The following is a 19,157-nucleotide window of genomic DNA, read 5'->3' as shown; positions in this document are numbered from 1 at the left end:
ACAATGGACAGCCCTATGTAAGACCCTAAGGAACTCACCTTGCCACCTTGGCTCTTCACTGAGTATTTTCTCTATCATAGCATGGCTAGCGGCAACTGCAGACTGACCCTCTATGCCACCCTCTGATGTAGTCTGACCATTCTGCAAAGCTTCCATGGCCTGAAGCTCCCTTAGGGAACAGAGTTAAATGAACAATAGGCAGGCAGAGAAGATTCAGAGAAAGAGATGTGTGTCTACCAGATAGAAGTTGCCACAATGCAGGAATACCCATACATTTATTCTTTCTTTCTTTTTTGCTAAGCCCACTTTTAGAGATTCAGGATTTGTATGAGCACTCTGTCCTCCTGCTATTTTGGAGAAAACTCCTACAATACATATTGCACCCCATTTTCCACTGTTGTTCTATTAATCGCCTATAAAACACACACATTTATTTGCAAGCAGGGGCATGGTGCTTCATGAAGAAGGTAAAATAAGATCCTGGTTGAATCTCAACTGGTGTGTCTCCAGCAAGTTAATATAGCATAATTCATCTTCCCCACCTCCCAAAACAAACCCAACTCCTAGCATGCTTCACATATTCCCTTTTGATAGCCATAACATAGATAGAACAAACAAATACAATGTCTATATATTTCCTGAACTTAAGTATTTTCATCTTACAGAACTATTGGAAAGAATACCTTAGGTCTAATGTTAACATCTCTTTAAACATGCTCTCCCATATACTTAATGAAATGATATTTACCTCTAATGGCTGAAAGAGACACTTGGTTGCAGACTCAGGGCTGGGAACCCCAGTCAGTAACACACAACTACACATCAGCTGGGGGTGGGGGTGATCTGCAGGGAAGAAGCAGCAGGCAGGGGAAGGGTAATTAATCCTTCCCCTACTGCCACTCTCCCACTGCAACTCCCTCTCTAGTCATGGGACTCAGATATACATCTGCTGCATTGTGGGATGGAACAGATAAACTGGTTGTAGACTATGGGGAAATGTGGATAGAAAAAAGGTTTTTTCTCAGAGCATATTCCCGTACCGTAGCATCTTCCCTGCGAATCATGTCCTCTCCCTCTGCTTCACAGATGTATTGGGGTGACCAGAATTCCTAGCCCAGTGGCAGCAATGTCCAATTTCACCCAATCTTACAAACACTTAGGCTGCTTGTGTCTATACAAATCTTGTTCTAAAAAATTAAAGTCATAGCATCCCTTTCTTTAAACTGATAGGTGATTTTTGACAGTCATCTGGTGGTGGATATGCCCCGGGGGGGCTAGTTGGAGGGGGGCAGATTTAACCTCTTCCTAGCCACCTTTCTATCTTATACCTAATGAGTGCAATGGTTGAGGCTTAGCAAGAGTCTGGCTTATATTAAACCCATTCATAATAATGGGGTTCCTGGCACCAAGATACTTGCCCAAGTCACCTTGTGATGCATAAAAAGTCACAGCAAATGGCCTTAAAGGATTGTATATAATATATTCTTTTGTGCGGGGTGGGGGGCAGGGGTGGAGGAAGAGAGAAAACAGAACACCATCATACTTCTGATGCTAAACACTACACATTCAGCAGCATTTTGTACTCTGATCTGTTCCATTTTGGCTTAGCAAGCATACTTCTACAGACAAGGAACTTCATCCTCTACTAACCTGATATCATAAACTGGAGAGCGGAGGTCATGGGGCCCATGAGCAAAAGCACAGTGGAGACCGTTCTTGGTGCAGTTTCCTTTCGAATCAGTCTCATGGATGCAGATTCCAGTTTTGTAGTAGCGCAGGTGATATCTACGTTCTGTGTCACCAGTAGTTCTATGCAGGAATGGACACCTACAGGGGAGGGGGGGAAAAGAGAGCTCGTAGAAACTCAAAGGCTGAAACATGCTGCCCAACAAGAAATTCTTTTTAGTCCTCACGGTTGTCAAATCCAGCACTTTTTTCCCATTTGTATCCTTTGTAAAATAAGGATATAAAATGAGGAAACGATCCTCAGGCCATTAATTTTAAAATAAACCTCACTACTTTCTCTAGGATTATTCCAGAGCAAAAAACCTTTGAATTGCAGCCTTCATTTGGGGAATGGGGGGAATATATAGGTGTGGTGCAATCATAATTAATTTGTTGTTCAAGTTTCTACTGCAGCGTTTCCACATTTCTTCATGGGTTCTTCTGCATGATTTTTAAAAAGCTGGTTTGTTGAATTCTCTCCTCTCTGTAAGTGCAGGCTGGAACCTCCATCTGGTCAAGTTAGATGCAGCCTTGAGTAACTTACTCATCTCCTTCTGGACAGATCCCTGTGGTCTCATCATATTTGGTGCAGTAAATGTCAGGACTGTAGTTAAAGGTGCCATCCCGACGTCGGATAGACCGGCGGCGACGCTGGTTGACAAAGTGCCAGTGGAAGCATGTATAGGGCCTATGCTGAGTACACTTGTGCTGCACAAAGAGTGGGCACTGCTCTGTGCGGAATTCCTTCAGGTATCTGTAAAAAGAAAGAAACTGGCCTGAGCAGAGCCCACAAGGTAGATTCAGAAGTTCCATCCCATGCACAGTCCTGTAGGTAACCCAGTCCCAAACTGATTAGGGCTTTTAAGATTATCACCAGCACTTTAATTTGGGTTCAGAAACACCTTGGGACAGTGCAGCTGGTATAATGTAGGTGTAAAGCGCTTTAACCACCCAGCCCCAACCAACTTATATTTGTTCCAGTTGAAGGTTCTTAACCACTTTTAAAAGCAGCCTCATGTACATTGCAGTTGTCCAGCCTAGATACTCACTTGTGCATAGATAAATGAGGCAACATCCATACTCTCCAGGTAGAGTTTCAGCTAACAAACCAGCCAAAACTGGAAAAAGCACCCCTGGCAACGGCTGCCACCTCATCATCCCCATTTAGCATGGATTCTAGCAGTGTTCACAAAATGTGAAGTTGATTGTTCAGATGAAGTGCAAATCCTTCTAGAATCAGTTACAAACCTCAATACAAAAGCATATGTTTTTCCTTCCACAGGACCTCTGTTTTATCCGGATTAAGGTTTATCTTGCTCCCCCTCAGTTGTTCAAAACAGCCTCAACGCAGGGATTCAGGAGTTCAATAGTTTCCCTGGGATGAGGATTGTGTTAGCACCAGCCTTACTTACTTCAGGAGGGTGTTCCAAAGCCTGGGTGCCACCAGCAAAAAGCCCCTCTCCTTTGTAGATGCATGACAAACCTCTCCTGCAGCCTGAACTCACTATGGCTTGAATCCAAAGATGTGTGATGTGTGTGAGTAGAGGGGCCGGGGGAAGCAGAACACAAGCTTTTTCAACTTTGGTGTTTCTACAGAAATTTTAACACTCCTCTTGCTGTTATCACAGTGGCATTGGACTTGAACACACCACACTGGTATTGGATGGATCTGCTCTAACTCAAAATGAGAGGCCACAAGGAGAAAATGGGAGTTGATGGAGAACAAGAAAGAGTACTAATTGGACCCAATTTAAGACAGAGCCGTAGCTTGGGGGGGGGGGGGGTAGCCAGTTTTTTTGCCCCAGGTGAAGCCTCCGAGAGGCACCATCGAGGCTCCCAACCTGTGTGTGTACACACACAAATCCGCATGGGGTGCTAAACTGCGTCTTTGAGCCAGGCAAAATAAAGTTTAGTTTTGCCCCTGCTAAATGACTGTGTGGGGGAAGCAAACCCTTAAGTCTGATAACCCATATTAGAACTCTGTTATTCCTCTGATGCACAGCACACTTTATGTATGCTACCTTCCTGGCTATACCGTCATACCTTGGATCCTGAGTGCCTTGGTACTTTGACGTTTTGGCTCCTGAACGTTGCAAACCTGGAAGTGAGTGTTCCGGTTTGTGAACGTTCTTTAGAACCCGAATGTCCAACAGGGCTTCTGCGGCCCCCGATTGGCTGCAGGAGCTTCTTGCAGCTAATCAGAAGCCATGCTTTGGTTTCCGAACGTTTTGGAAGTCAAACGGACTTCCAGAACAGATTCCGTTCAACTTCCAAAACCACTTACCATAAAAAAACTGAAATCCAGAAGCTGCTGATTTCTCTAAGGCACTGAGATAAAAGTAACCAAAGCCATTTCTTTAAAACTTGGATTACAGAAGAAAACACTAAAAATGTAGCCACCACAATCAGTTCAGTTTCATTTTCTAACCTATTGGGAAAAGGGCTGCCTGCATGTTTAGAAAACTGGTTAAATATTAAATAAGATGACAGTATTTTTAGATACATTCCTATCCAATTCTTATGCGAGCACGTGCATACACATGTGCTTCTATAGCTAAATGTACTTGAACTCTCCTAAGAAAATACTGGGCAGTTACAAAACAAAGGAACACACAAACAGAAACCCTCAAACCCCTTAAGCAGACATGCCTTCACTGCTGAATGAATGCCTGAAATTATTCACATGAAAGAATTGAAAGCATTTAATCCATTTCCACTATTTCAGTTGAATCATTACTTTTGGATTCTCAAGCATTGGCTACCGTATTACTATAAAAACCGTTAGCTTGCAGTATGTGATTACTAGCACTAAAAGATTACTGTCAGAACCAATGGTACTTCAACTGCAGCTAGAAAAATCTGCTGAGAACAAGGCAGCAGATTTCTTCTTGAATGTTTGGGTCTGCACCAGAAATGATATTATTAAACATTCACTATTGACTATAAATAATTTTATTTTAGCATGACCCCTAAAGGTATCAACTCTTATGCCGATAAAAGCATACAGAATACCCCTAGGCCTTCAATGGGTAAGCATATTTAAGTTTATGGTGCAACAGCTGCTAGGGCGCACTATGCCACACATTATACTGAGCTACATGCCAGTCTTTTTGCAAACACAGAATTCTTTCATTAGCAACTTCTTCCAAATAATACAAACAATTTTTTAATAAAAACACACAGCCAGCAAACAGAGCTCAGAAACTTGAATAAATTTCAAGCAGGGTATGAAGAAAGGGTCTGCATCTTCCAAGACAATAATGCCCACACAACACAAAGAACTCTTAACCCACCTACTCTCAGCAGCCAGAAACAACATAACCAGACACTGGAGATACCTGTTAGGAGTAAGCATGGACCAATGGTACCAAATAGCATTGGAAACAGCCTTACTAGAAAAATTAACCAATAAACTGAAACTGACACAGGGACAAAAAGACGACGACTTCACCCCGGTATGGCTCCCCTTTATCACATACACAGCCCAACAAGACAACGAGAAGAATCCACCAACAGCATACAAATCAATATGGCTAACCTGATCAAAAACATCCACCCACCCCACTCACACATGAAAACAAAGTTCACCACAGCCAATCACAAACGAACAACCACACCCTGGCCTAGACCAGGGGTCAGCAACCTTTTTCAGTCGTGGGCCGGTCCACCGTCCCTCAGACCATGTGGTGGGCCGGACTATATATTCGGACTATAAATGAACTATAAATGAACGAATTCCTATGCCCCACAAATAACCCAGAGATGCATTTTAAATAAAAGCACACATTCTACTCATGTAAAAACACAATGATTCGCAGGCCGGATTGAGGCGGCGATTGGGCTGCATCCGGCCCACGGGCCTTAGGTTGCCTACCCCTGCCCTAGACCAACCCCAACCTCTCTCACCACCAAAGAACACAAGCAAATAGCAAAGAGAACCTGCACAAGTGACGCTGACACAACCCCCCCACACACATTAAGTAAAATAGAAACATTGCCACCCCACCTCCACCCCCACTCACCATTCCCCCCCTCCACCTCTTTCCCCCTTTTCTTCCTAATCTAACACTAATGTCTCAACAAAGGAAACTGATCTGTAGAAAATGTAACTTGAAAAAGAGACATTGCACATACTTTTGTAAACCAAGAAATCTTTAATAAAAAATACTTTAAAAAAAGAAAAGAAAGGGTTTGCCACACAACTTCAGAATTCTAGATACAGTGGTACCTCGGTCTAAGAACTTAATTCGTTCTGAAAGTCCATTCTTAAACCAAAGCGTTCTTAAACCAATGTGCGCTTTCCCTACTGAGTCTAAGGTCTTATATCTTAGGTCCACAACTTGGAGATCTGTCTTCTTAATATCTCAGACCATGCCCCTGTTATCGCCAAAATACAATGGGGATCACACAGAGTCAGGATCCTAAGGAAATAAGTACATTGTTTCTACCCCAACATGCATCCTAATATTTTCACTTCAAAGAAAGTAATCAGTTCCTAGGCTTTACTGTGGATAACCTCAAATTGAACTAGCTAGCCCAATTTCAACATATCTTTACTCAATGAGTCAAGCAGGTAGAAATGGCAGGTACAAGCCAACCAGCAGGGGTTCAGATGGTTTTAAAGCACTGCATATTGTCTTAATCATGGCAGGACCTTTTCCCTGAACTTCTTTCTGATACTTTTTTTTTCTGATACAACTTCTTTCTGATACTACTTTAATACGTCAGAAACTTAACCAAATATGAGAGGCACATTATTCCATAATTATGCTACTTCCTCAAAAGCAACCCAAAGAAGCTCTATTTTTAAACGTATGTAAGAATTCCATTTATAGACAGCACCACATTTTTTTATTCTTTTATTTTCCCTTAGTTGCTAAATTAGTCACTCATGGGCTACAAAAACTCTCTGTTACCTCAGTTCAATAACTGTTTCTCCAGCTTTGAAAATCAGGAACATAACCCACAATAGACAGACTGCTCCAAGAACACTCACCTGCAGGTAAGATTGCTTATGTAGGGAACATTTGCATGATCATAAATAAGGGCAGCTGGAAGTAGGGTTTAAGTAAATGTGCTTTTTTGTATATGATACTTTCTCCAGAGAAATAAAAGTTTAACAGAATGTTAATTTGCACTACACATACCTACCTACAGCAATTGCAAAGTCACATGTTGTAGTCCTCTGCTTATCTCAATAAAATATAAAATGCTGCCTAGAACCCTGTGATAGGAAGTTATTCCAAGTGTTAATTGGTTCTGAACTGATGGCCTTATCAGAAATATCCAGTAGGCTGCATAAGTCATTCATTCAAGGGCTTTTCCATTGGAAAAAAGGAATCTTAAGTCTGCAGTATGCAAATCACCACGAATATCTGTCTGAATTTGGCTCAAATGTGTTCTGTAATTAACATGAAGCTAACCATCTGCTTGTGCATATTTGATTATCCAGTGTCTCAGTTAAGTGGAAATGCCAGTGCTTGCCAACTCTTCCAAAGTTTGGCTTGTAGCTGCTGATGCTGAAGAATCAACACCTTGGCCAAATTTAATTTTATCAATAACTTTCACCTGCTCTGTAAAGCAGAATCAACTGCCCAAATGTCAAAGATTTCTAGCTAGCTAAGACAATAAACCATACTGTATGCATGGAGTAGCAAATGGGATATGCTAAAACCTCATGGTGAGATATCTAGAATGAACAGTAGCTGCTAGACAATGGAAGCAGATGGGACCTACAATGCTTACCAAAGCATGCTAGATATTGCAAAATGGAATTCTGGAATGCCTGGATATGTACAGCTGCTAAGAAAGTCAGGCTGAATGCATTACATATCAGAAAGCATTACATATCAGAAAGCATTACATATCAGAAAGCATTACATATCAGAAAGCAAATTGTTCTCACAAAACCTCTTTCCACCAGATACCTAAAAATCTTTGTTATGAGCAAGAGACTATAGATTTAGGCTAAGCACCAGTTTACTTTCTTTCTTCTTTATAAGGCATTCCTGCATCAAATACGAAACATGTTGTTTGTTCATTTGTGCGAACATGAGACTCATAACCAGCAGCAATAGAAAACTACCTTATACAGAGCCAGAAAATACATTCATCTAGCTCAGCATTGTTTACACAGTCTTCCCCAATCTGGTGTCATTGGCAGTTGTTGGACCAACTGCCAGCAGCACAGCCGATGATCAGGGATGATGGAAGTTGAAGCTCAACAATGGGAAGACACGAGGTTGAAGAAGACTCATTCACATTCACTGGGATTTTAAACAAGAGGCTTTCCAAGTGCTCCCTCTCACCCTCCATTTTCCCACACTACAGATGCTGGTGATTGAAGCTGGGAACTCCTACACTGAAAACATGCCCTGCATTACAGTGTCATAGCTCTTCTCCAATTTCTGGAGTCTCCAGGCCTCTATCTGAAACCTTGAAGAATCTCTGAGTCTGTGTAGGCAATACTGAACTAGGTAGAATAATGGTATGTAACAGTAAAAGGTGGCTTCCTAATGTTGAACCTAGCAGCTTTGCATGCAAACCATTGCTGAACTACAGCCCACCCCCTTTAAAACATCACTTCATGAGAATATACACATGCTTCTATCTTAAGATTCTCCTACATTGTAACATCCAACTAAATTTTTGAATTTTCTGTATTAGCAATCCAAAGTAAATTGGTTGGCACCATCTAATAAATAGCTGGATGCTAATTTCTCAAGACACCTCCTGGCATAAAAAGACAAATATGTCTCTTTTCTGAATACAACACTGATTCCCATTCCATTATCTCCCTCTCACCAGCAAGACATAATTTTGCAAGCCTTGCAAAGATCAACCACCATTTAAGCTGCTCAAGACAACACAAATTTTGTGGAAACAAATGAAATTGGGAATGAAGGGGTGTGGCAAATAGATGAAAGGGAAAGTGTTTCAATAAATGTACATCTGTCAAGATGACCGTTCTGGCATGCCTTGAAATAATCTTTAACACCTAAATAAATATCAACTAATTAGTACAGAAAAGATCATTCAGGTAAGTCTTGCCCACAATTTTAAGCCTCTTATTTTTATTCAGCTCTTACCATACTATTAGTATGATTTCAAAGAGGTTAAAGTTGAAGAGATTTACTTTATACCTATTAATTGTAAACACAGCACTGGTAGGCTCTAGAAATATTTACTGCAACACGTTATCTGTCAAGAATGGCTATGTATCTTTGCCACTTAAAAACAAAAACACCTACAGGAATAAAACATATACAGGCAGTGTATTATTGAAACCCATTCAAAAGGCATGCAAAGACCCTACCCCGCCCCACTCTACCCCTATTCCTCCTCCACCCCACCCTTATAGTGATGTTTCAGTTACATCTTTATGATGTTTCCAGGTCACTTCCAGGTTTGGTGCGATGCTGAACACAGTTGCACACATATTAAACATGCGGAAATGGGGGGTTGCCTGGGGTATGTTAACAGCTCTCCCACTTAATACAACTAAAGATTGTAAAAGGGCAAAATAGCGTGGGAAGGTAAAATATCAGGGTTTTTTTAAACTCTCTGACCGAGATGTTTAACATGTTTTTTAAAATGTTTTGTGAAATAGGACAAGTGAAACATCTTATATATCCAAAGAATGTAGTTACTGTAATGATAACATTCCCTGCTAGGCATGATGTCCAAATGAGTGGTGGCAGTTAATCTTGGAAGAGCCTGAATGGATTCATTTCTAAGCTAGCTTCATACCTGTTAAGTTTTTTGTTTGGTTTTTTTACACAGAAGCAGCCTTGGTTGCCCTGCTGCATACTTATGCTGGGAAGAACGTCAGTGGCTAGCTTGATACAGGACCTGATACACCCCCACCCCAGAGATTTTTTCTGCCTTTCAGTACTCCAACACTTCTAAAATAGAATCAGTGCCTATGTCCCTAAGGACATCCTTGTCAAAGGAATCAACCCAAAGGAGAAGATATTGACCAACAGCTATTTATTTGCTTGACATGAAAATTCTCCCACAGATCATCACATATTTAAGCATCATCTTAAGTTAAATTATCATTATACTGTGTGCAGCATTCATCCACTTTACTGGTGATCTGTTATTGCTGCAAAATTAACTTAATTATAAGCCCTGTAACTGATGTATTGCAACAATCTTATAAGTATTGTGACAATGTAAATGTAATGCTGCACTAAATTAAATTCCTGTCCTAACTTCAAGGAGGCATTAAATCTGATCACCAAGTCACTAGAGTTCATTTCACTACTGATCGAGAAACACAAGTTAAAAAAAAGATAATGACCCTTGCCATGGAATTATTTCAAGAACTTAAAATGGAATTCTTGATCCTAAGAGATTTCTGGAAACATCGAAATAACAGCCATGACATCTAGCCAAATCACAATACAATGTTACAAAACGGAATTGAGACCAAACTAGAAATTACATGGCAGATACATGTAACAATCTGATGATAGTTTCGTAATGAGAAGCAGCTGTAGGAAGTTGTGAACTTGAGTGGAAGAGTTCTGTTCCCCACCCCCCCAGAGAAAAATAGCAGAGGGAGTGTTGAAGGTAAAAGGTTTAAGCCAGCACCTTTCCCCAAACTATTCCTCCTCACAATCTTTTGTGGCTACTTTTAATTTTTTTCTTTTTAAAGGTCAAGGCTCAAGGGATCATTACATTTATTTGTGGAACCTCATGTCAGCTAATAGGAGCTGATCTGCTATGCAGCCTCTAGTATGGCCTACAGAGGGCAGCTTTGAATGCTTATTTGGTCCAGATTTTGTTGGTTTGGGTATTAAAAGAAGCTTGGGGCTATGAAGTTCCTACTAATGACTAAGAAGCTGATACTTGAAAGAAAGAAACTCTCAGTAATACAGGGCCCTTTTACAAGTATAATAATTTTTTACCAGCAAGTACAGTATTACCTACCTAGCCAAGCTTCACAAAATAGACACACACTTTAAATTCTACATTCATTGCCTTGCACTCATACACTATGCATCTTATATTTTGTCATCATTCATATTTCTTGCAGCTTAATCCTGAATTTGATTATTTAGAATTACAGATTTACTTTTTAAACTAAAAGAGGCAGGTGTACTTCCTTTCAAGGATTCTCAACCATTTGAGAAACTTGCTCCCCTTCAATGAATAGAGAGTATGTAACATACTGTGAATAGGTTTGAATCTACAAACAGGGATATATTTATAACAGCTTTACAAGATTAGAAAAGAATAAACAGTTTGAAAGAACTCTTACATGAATAAAATACCATATTAATTTCTTATAAAACAAGTTCATTTGAAAGATACTGGCACATGTAAGACTTAATATGAACTAGAGCTCAGGAGAACTTAGCGCGCAAACACATTTTCAATATCATACTCCTACAGCCAGGAAATCCACAATCAGAATGATAGTACCATTAATTCACCTCTGAGAAAGCATGATCAGCCCACACAAGTCTGGTTACTTAGCTTTTCCTTTTGGGAATGCTTCGTTTTAACACTTGCTAGGCAGGATGTCATTTAGCGCCTGTCCATACAAATGACAATATTCCAGTATGTCCACACCAGTATCTGGTCCTAGGGCTCCTTGCATGCTCACTTACAGAAAGAGCTGTGTTATGGATGGGTTGCCCATTTATTTTAGGGGAGGTGGCAGTCCTTGCATCAATTTCCTCTCCTCATAAGAAATCTGAATGAAATGCTGGGTCCTGATCAGGACACTGGGTAAGGTTAACTATGGTTTGGTGTGTAACAAGCAGTTCTCAAAGCAGAGTACAATACAGGTAAAATTATAAAACACTAAGAAATGTGGGTGGCCAAGGAGCTTCCCAAAATAATGTGAGCTTTGTCATGGGGGGTGGGGGGTGGGAGCTACAGTTGGACGGGAAACTATCCAAATTCAGGTGGACACATTGTGCTATTCAGGAAAGTCCCTGGACACCCTGGCTTTTTGGGTGGGTGTAGGGGAGAAGGAAAGATAGGCTGCACTGCAATTGCTTCTGCAACCTTTGTATACGCAGACTATGTTCTATAAAACAATAAATACAGCAGAAAGGAAAAAAGATCAAATTAAAGATCAAATGCTCACCTAAACTTAAAGGCATAAACTGCCTGTCTGCATAGTCCAAGATTTCAGATCTGACACATCTCCCAATGACAGGGATTTCTACAAGCCCAGGACCATGAGGAAGTATATAAACTGGAGGACAGCTGTACCTCTGGTAACAGTGAAAACCATAACAAAGTTTCACTAGATTGGTGCTGTGCACATGATACTAGTGTAAAAATTGTATACACCCAAACAAAAGAAAACCATGTCTGCAAATAAGGAGACTGTAATAAGTTTTGCCTCTTTTTAAGGAAGCATTTACAAATATTCAAGAAATGCAATCTGTCAGTATCATTTAAATATTTATTGAAGATTTAAGGTTACAAATCTATGCACACTAACCTAGCAATAAGCTCTATACACAGCTCTATACACAGTGAGAACTCATTTCTGAACAAAAATGCATGGGATTGCTCTGTTAACTTGGCCCTTATATTGTTTGACTCCTTAAAGATGGTCTCCTTGGGTGCCTTTCTGGCAGAAATATGAGAAGCAAATGTTACCAATTAAATAAATAACAATTTGGCATTCAAACTAACTGTTAAAGTATCATCAACTTAACTAACAGGAAAACTAATGTACTTGGCATCATTAACAGCCAACTATGGCTCACTGGGAATGTATCCTGCCTCTTTTAAAAGATTTTCAGTGACTATTGATACATTTCTAAGTCCAGTTCAAGATACTGTACTGGTTTTGAACTTTAAAGCCCCTGACAGCTTGTAACTCAGGTACAGTACCAAGGGCTCCCTGCTCCTGAAACAATGTGTCTGATTGTTAAGATCTTTCGACTCCAGTGCCCTCTGTAGAGTGCCCCTACTAGGAGAGATGAGCAGATGTCAACACAGGAGAGGGATTTTTCATCTGTGGTGTCCTGAAAGCAGAATGCATTTAAATATGCACTAGGCTAGGTGTCAATGCTGCTTGCATCCAAGTGAATAAATCCAAGTGGATCATTTTCAATGGGACTGCTTTTGAATGTGCACCTCCGTTAACATTCTGGCACAACCAGTCATGTTTTTAAATGAATATTTTCTTTCCTAACACACCTGATCACTTGCTTTCACTTCCTTTGAATACAGCTTTGTCAACTGGTCATAAGAAATGCTTATTTTGCTTCAGTCTAACACAGGCATCCCCAAACTTCGGCCCTCCAGATGTTTTGGACTACAATTCCCATCATCCCTGACCACTGGTCCTGTTAGCTAGGGATCATGGGAATTGTAGGCCAAAACATCTGGAGGGCCGCAGTTTGGGGATGCCTGGTCTAACATATTCCAAGGTATGATTTCCACACACAGGTGAAAATCCAATGATTGTTGGGTTTAACATTCAAATCATGTCAAACTCACTGGTATTGGGGATCTATAGCAAAATATTCTGAAATATTAAAATAACAAGGGGAAAGCAAGAGAGGAATCTGGAATAATTACATAGAATATTACAGTACTTCCATTGTCAAACTACTGTATATAAACATTGGTTTTGCTGGTATCCAAACCAAGGATCAGAATATTGACATTTCCAATAAATAAGGAACATTAATAGACAACTTAATGTGTGCTGCTCTGGTTTGCCAGAAGCGGCTTTGTCATGCTGGCCACATGACCTGGAAGCTGTACGCCAGCTCCCTCGGCCAATAGAGCGAGATGAGCGCCGCAACCCCTAATGGTCAGTGGTCCCTTTACCTTTACCTAATAGACAACTATTAAGAAATGCATTGCACTATAACATCTTCACTTCAGGGAACATGTCAAACTGCAATCAAACTCTCAGTGACTCTACTTCCGGGTTTTTTTTGGGGGGGGGGAGTATTGGCATTAATAATGACACTGATTAGTGCCTTTAATAACTCATTTACAAAAATTAAGGAAAGTAGCTAAACAGAAGATTAAAACATTCAGTAAGATGTTCACACAATGCCACAAATGTATAAATCTCTCATCTAACTGCTGTCATATGTAACAACTGCCATGACATTCTGTTATTTCGTAACATTTCTTGATTCTCTATCCCCACCCAACCCTGGGAAAACACATAAACACACACACACACACACACACACACACACACACACACAAAAAAAACACCACAGAGCACAAAATTGTAAAATGTTTCATATGACCATGTTTCTGAGGTCTTGAGAGCCAATAACACATTTCAAGAACTATTCTTAGTGCAATTATAAAATTGCAATTCAAAATAAGCATGTCCTTATATTTATTTGCAGCAGAATACTGAAGAATGCTTCCCAATGCTACAGCCAAAACTCTGTAAAAAGATTCCAGGTGTCACCTCAACTTCAGGAACATGGAAGTACTGTATGTGAGCTATTTTGGCTTAGTATAAAGCAGGCATCGGCAACCCATGGAGGCCATTTATCCAGCCCACGGGCCCCGTGAACCGAGCCGCCCGCTCGGCAAGTCCCCCGCGCGCTGCGGTAAACCGGCGCGGCGACTCGCCGAGCAGCGCTGGAAATTGCTTCTGCGCAGCCGCAGAAGCGATTTCTGGCACTGAAGATATTTTGGAAATGGGCAGCCAGCACCAGAAAACGCTTCTGCGCAGCCGCGGACATGCACAGAAGCGATTTCCGGTGCTGGCTGCCCATTTCCAAAATGTCTGCAGCGCCACCAGAAATGGCTTCTGCGCCTGTGCGGCTCATGTCTGGCCCACAGATGATAGTCCGTGGGAATCCTCCGGCCCACGGGAAGAAAAGGTTGCCGACGCCTGGTATAAAGCTTGTAGCCTGCAGCCAACTCCTGAAAAATCCCATTGACTTAATTAGATACTGCAGCCCTAGTGTGACAGATTCATAACAGAGTTAAGCTAAAGTACTTTGACTGAAAATGAAACCAAAAACGCTTCTTTGGGAAAAAAATAATTGCTAAAATCAATAGAATTTTCAGGGAACTGCCCCAAACAGGTTTCCCTATTAACCAACAAGTTAATCAGCTTGACCATGTGTAATAACAGGCTGCTACATTGCAAAAGGAAAACCACATCCAGCAATGGAGTAAGTTTTGCTCAGTTTGGTACAGAAACTACACCTGAATCGGTCTGCTGTAGGTAGTCATGAGTTCTGTGTTCATAGAAGGAAACATGTTGCCAAAATCAAGATGCAAAATTCCAAAAAAGCATTACAGTACTTAGAAATCTCACTGAAATCCTTTTAACACCAACACTTAAGAATATTAGGGGGGTGGGCAGGGGAAGGACTAGACCATGTGAAAAATGAACATAATATTTTAGCTGCAGTTCATTCATTTTCAGTTTTGTATTCTTGTTATTAAAAAGTGTGCCTAGATATTCCATTGTTGCATCCATAACCTAGGTTTAAGGTGCCATTTAGCTCCTAGCTTTCATATCTCAGTTTCTAACACTGGTGAAAAGTGGCTGTCAGTTTTTGTCTGGGGAAGGCAGATTCAAGGAACAGTAATGTTTCTTCAGAGAGATATCTACAGTCATCAGCAACCTGTATAGTAACTATTATCTCAGTTCTCAAAGTTTTTACTTTGCAAAGTCAACTGTTCAATTCCTCACAGTAGATGAAGTCATAACACACTATTAAATACACATATTACTAATTACTTCATAAATACGCACGTAAGAAACAGTCCAGCAAGAAATTCCTCACCCTTATAAGCAGACGTTAACTTATTAATAACTTCAGTACATTCAGCATACTTTAGTAACTTTTTGAGAGAAGGGATCAAGGAGGACAGATTACAGTCAGCAGAACCAGAAGACACATGTTTCTCTCATTGCAAAAAAATAAGCAAAAAATACAAAAAATATAAGCAAATAAATGTCAATAAATGCCAACCATTACAATTCTGTGAACACAAATGTGTTTGCTGCACTAAGGCTGCAATCTTAACCCCACTTACTCCTAGGTAAACTCACACTTACTTCAGCATAAGCCCTGATTACTATAGTAAAATATGTGTGATCATGCAAAGAACAGACTGCATTTGAAACATCAATTTGCAAAGTCTACCAGCAAGATTTGTCTGAGCAAATTTTTACAAGAAAACTGATTTTTAAACCTCACAGATGAGGTTTTGAAAATAATCAAAATGTACCCACAAGGCAAAAATGGAAAAAAAAAACCACACCTATGAACTGTCAAAAAATAAATAAAAATCCTTCCAGTAGCACCTTAGAGACCAACTAAGTTTGTCATAGGTATGAGCTTTCATGTGCATGCACACTTCTTCAGATACACTGAAAGAGAGGTCACCAGACCCTACCGGTATGTATAGTCAGAGGGTGGGGAGGGGTATTACTCAGAAGGGTGGTGGGAATGGGACCCTAGTCAGACCAACACGGCTACCTACCTGTAACTACCTATGAACTGTATTCCTGGTATCATTTATTTCACCATTTGATTTTGTGTGTGTGTTACAGACACACTTGTAAACTAGGCTTCAAATTAAAATCGGTTGAGTCCCAATTGACCAGAAGAACAAATACCCAAGCAATTTTGCACAACAGTTACCGGTATGTATCCAATTTATTTTATTGTTCAACTTTGCCTCCTGAAGCAGTGTAACACATTCTGGCTGGGAAGTCATTAATTTCAAAACTTATTAAATAAATGAGCATTTGCATGGAGCAGGTATACAAGTGTAAACTATAGCAGCAGGATCTTCTGTGTTACAAGTAAGACAAATCTGCACTAACATTTATTATCTTACTGTAATCAGTTAAAATGCAGTGGACTGCTTATAGCAGTATTACTAGCTCTGAAGCATTTTACTCATTTACAACATTTTTATTCCACTTCTCCATATCCTTGAGACAATTCACATGTCCTATCAGAAGTATGCCCTATTGAGTTCAATAGGTTTAGTCCAAGGAATGTAGGTACAGTGGTACCTCTATTTATTAACTTAATCCGTTCTGGAAGTCTGTTCTTAAACCGAAACCATTCTTAAACAGAAGCGTGCTTTCCCTAATCAGGCCTCCCCCCCGCCGGTGCCCTTCCATTGTTCGGATTCCGTTCTTAGACCGAGGTAAAGTTCTCAATCCGGTACACTATTTCCGGTTTTGCGGAGTTCGTAAACCGAATCATTCTTAAACAGGACTGTTCTTAAACCAAGGTACCACTGTACAGTGGACGCTCGGGTTGCGGACGTGATCCGTGCGGGAAGCACATTCGCAACCCGCAGCATTCACAACCTGCACAATTCGGCGCTTCTGTGCATGCGCAAAGTGTGATTTTAGTGCTTCTGCGCATGCGCCGAAACCCGGAAATAACCCATTCGGGTACTTCCGGGTTCAGCGCGGGACGCAACCTGAAGCTTCTGTAACCAAAGGTATGACTGTATAGGACTGCAGCCTAAGATACATGAAGGGTTGCACTTTCTCAGTTCTAACCTGACTGTACTTCATTACTGACCAATTCTGTGCCATATATTAGCTTTGCATTATACCACAATACACATGCAGAAATGGAGGCTGTTTCTAGCATACTACCACTGTCCGACAACACTATGCCAAGGTACTAACATCCTTTGTGGATTTGCACCTGCAGTGCAATGTTAGAGGTTGGTGATGTCACCAGTGGCACATAATTCACTGTCTGGTCCAAAATACCTGCATTTGCTTAGACAGTTATTCACAGAATTAGGTCACAAGAGAATTTACCAGGGTTTCTGAATGGAGTGAAAACAATACTTTCCTCACACAATTGCCATAGAACACTAACAGGCCATTTATTTCATAAACCAGTACAGTATCCCTTTGACATTTTTCTATGACGACTGAGAAAAAACACTATTTTATGCTCTCTCTTTTTTGTTACAACACCCCCCCCCCCCCGAATTATAGCAATTTACTCTGCATAACGTTTCTCCTGGGCCTGGCATCCTTTACTTCACAGAACACACACCAGAGCTCCCCTTATTCTTGAAATTTTAACAGGGCATCTCCTGAGAGAAAGGCAAACTAACCCAGTGACAAGGAAGAACAGCAAAGAAAGTCACAGCTTTGGCAAAGAACAGCTTAGATTTTATGGGATGGTCCCTTTACTCTAGAAAGGACAGCTGCAAATAAGATAAGGGATGCCCTTATATGTGTTTACCACAAGCCCACGGCCATTAACACGAGGTTAGTACTTGAGAAAGCGAAGATTATATAAAAACATAGTAAACTAAACCACTTGTTTTTCCAACATTTGACTTCACAACCGTCCTACTTGATGACATGGAAAAACGCATTACCGTTTTACTAGGCGGAAGAAGGCAGAGCCGAGAGGGGGGGGGGAGAGAGAGACTACCAAGCACAAAACAGATGATTTGGGGAAAGGGGGTGAGGAAGATTACAAGCGGTACCCACTACCCCCCTAAAGTCAACGTAAAGGGAGCCATGGCATGGGGTGCGCGAGCCGCAACGCATCATGGGTATCGCGCGCCTCAGCCTGTGGGGTGTGTGTATTATGTATGTGGGGTTGTTCTTGCGCGCGCACTCGCGCGCGGGAACGGGAAAACGCGCGGCGGGGGGGGGGTGCCAGCTCCTGCCCCGCCCCCTCCCACTCAGGCGAAATTCCACCGGCCCAGGCCGGCCACGACCGGTTTCAGCCGGTTCCGGGCGGGCGGTTGGCTTCCCTGCGCGCGAGCCGCACGCTGCCCGCTGACGTCAGGCGTGTGTGGCGCGCGGGCGGGTGCCGGGCGGAGGGGTGCGGCGGCGGCGGCGGTCGCAGCAGCAGTAAGTGGCGGCTGCGGGTGTTCTCGTTACGTACGTGTAGTGCTGCGGCTTCTCGGGCTGCGCCTGGAGCGCGCTGGCGGGCGCCACCGGCCCGGTCGCGGGAGGCCCGGTCGCTACCGGGCCCTTCGACATGCTCCTGCCTTCCACTCCCTCCGCCGCCGCCCGCTACCACCGAGGAGGAGAGCTTTATTATTCACTCTGCGCGGTCCGCACGGAGACCGCAATGCGCAGGCGCTGCCGCCGCCATTACCGCCCCGGGTTACCCAAAGCATGCTGGGGCTTGTAGTCCCGGTGGTGGCGGAAAGTCCCCCTTTTCTTCTACTGGGCTTCCGGCCAATGAAACTACAACTTCCAGGGGTTCCCTGCGCTCGCTGCCCCGGATTGTGCAACAGCGCGGGGTTTCATAGGAGTTGTAGTTCGGATGAGTTCCTCCATGGATTGCCATCAAGCGGATTTAAGTAGGAGCAGCTCTATGCAAGCCTCAAAGCGTTTTGAACAATTTAGCCGCACGTAAAACTGATACAGCCCTATCCAAACGATGTTTACTTGGAAGCAAATGTCAGCAGGCGCATAAAGGAGTGCAGATGTAGAAGTTTGT

The 19,157-nt window shown here is 41.9% G+C and overlaps 1 protein-coding gene across 4 annotated transcripts in view; it reads right to left on the bottom strand.

Annotated features, from left to right (window-relative positions):
* The window catches only part of UNK (unk zinc finger), a 41,819-nt gene extending 22,992 nt beyond the window's left edge, over positions 1-18,827 (bottom strand). For 2 of the 4 annotated variants that reach the window (XM_035104503.3, XM_035104504.3), the window contains exons 1-4: positions 18,594-18,827; positions 2,270-2,479; positions 1,651-1,827; positions 39-169 (exon numbers count right to left, since the gene is read on the bottom strand). In XM_035104503.3, the coding sequence (XP_034960394.1) occupies positions 39-169; positions 1,651-1,827; positions 2,270-2,479; positions 18,594-18,691 (616 nt within the window). In that variant the 5' untranslated portion in view covers positions 18,692-18,827. The remainder of the gene's footprint in view (positions 1-38; positions 170-1,650; positions 1,828-2,269; positions 2,480-18,593) is intronic. The other 2 variants (XM_088661568.1, XM_088661569.1) reach the window with 1 other exon arrangement.
* Positions 18,828-19,157: the final 330 nt, after the last annotated feature.

The sequence above is a fragment of the Zootoca vivipara genome, chromosome 2 (genome assembly GCF_965207765.1).
Source record: "Zootoca vivipara chromosome 2, rZooViv2.hap1.1, whole genome shotgun sequence".
NCBI lineage: Eukaryota > Metazoa > Chordata > Lepidosauria > Squamata > Lacertidae > Zootoca > Zootoca vivipara.
The sequence above is the reverse complement of the archived record's forward strand: the minus strand, read 5'-3'. Positions and strand labels throughout refer to the sequence as shown.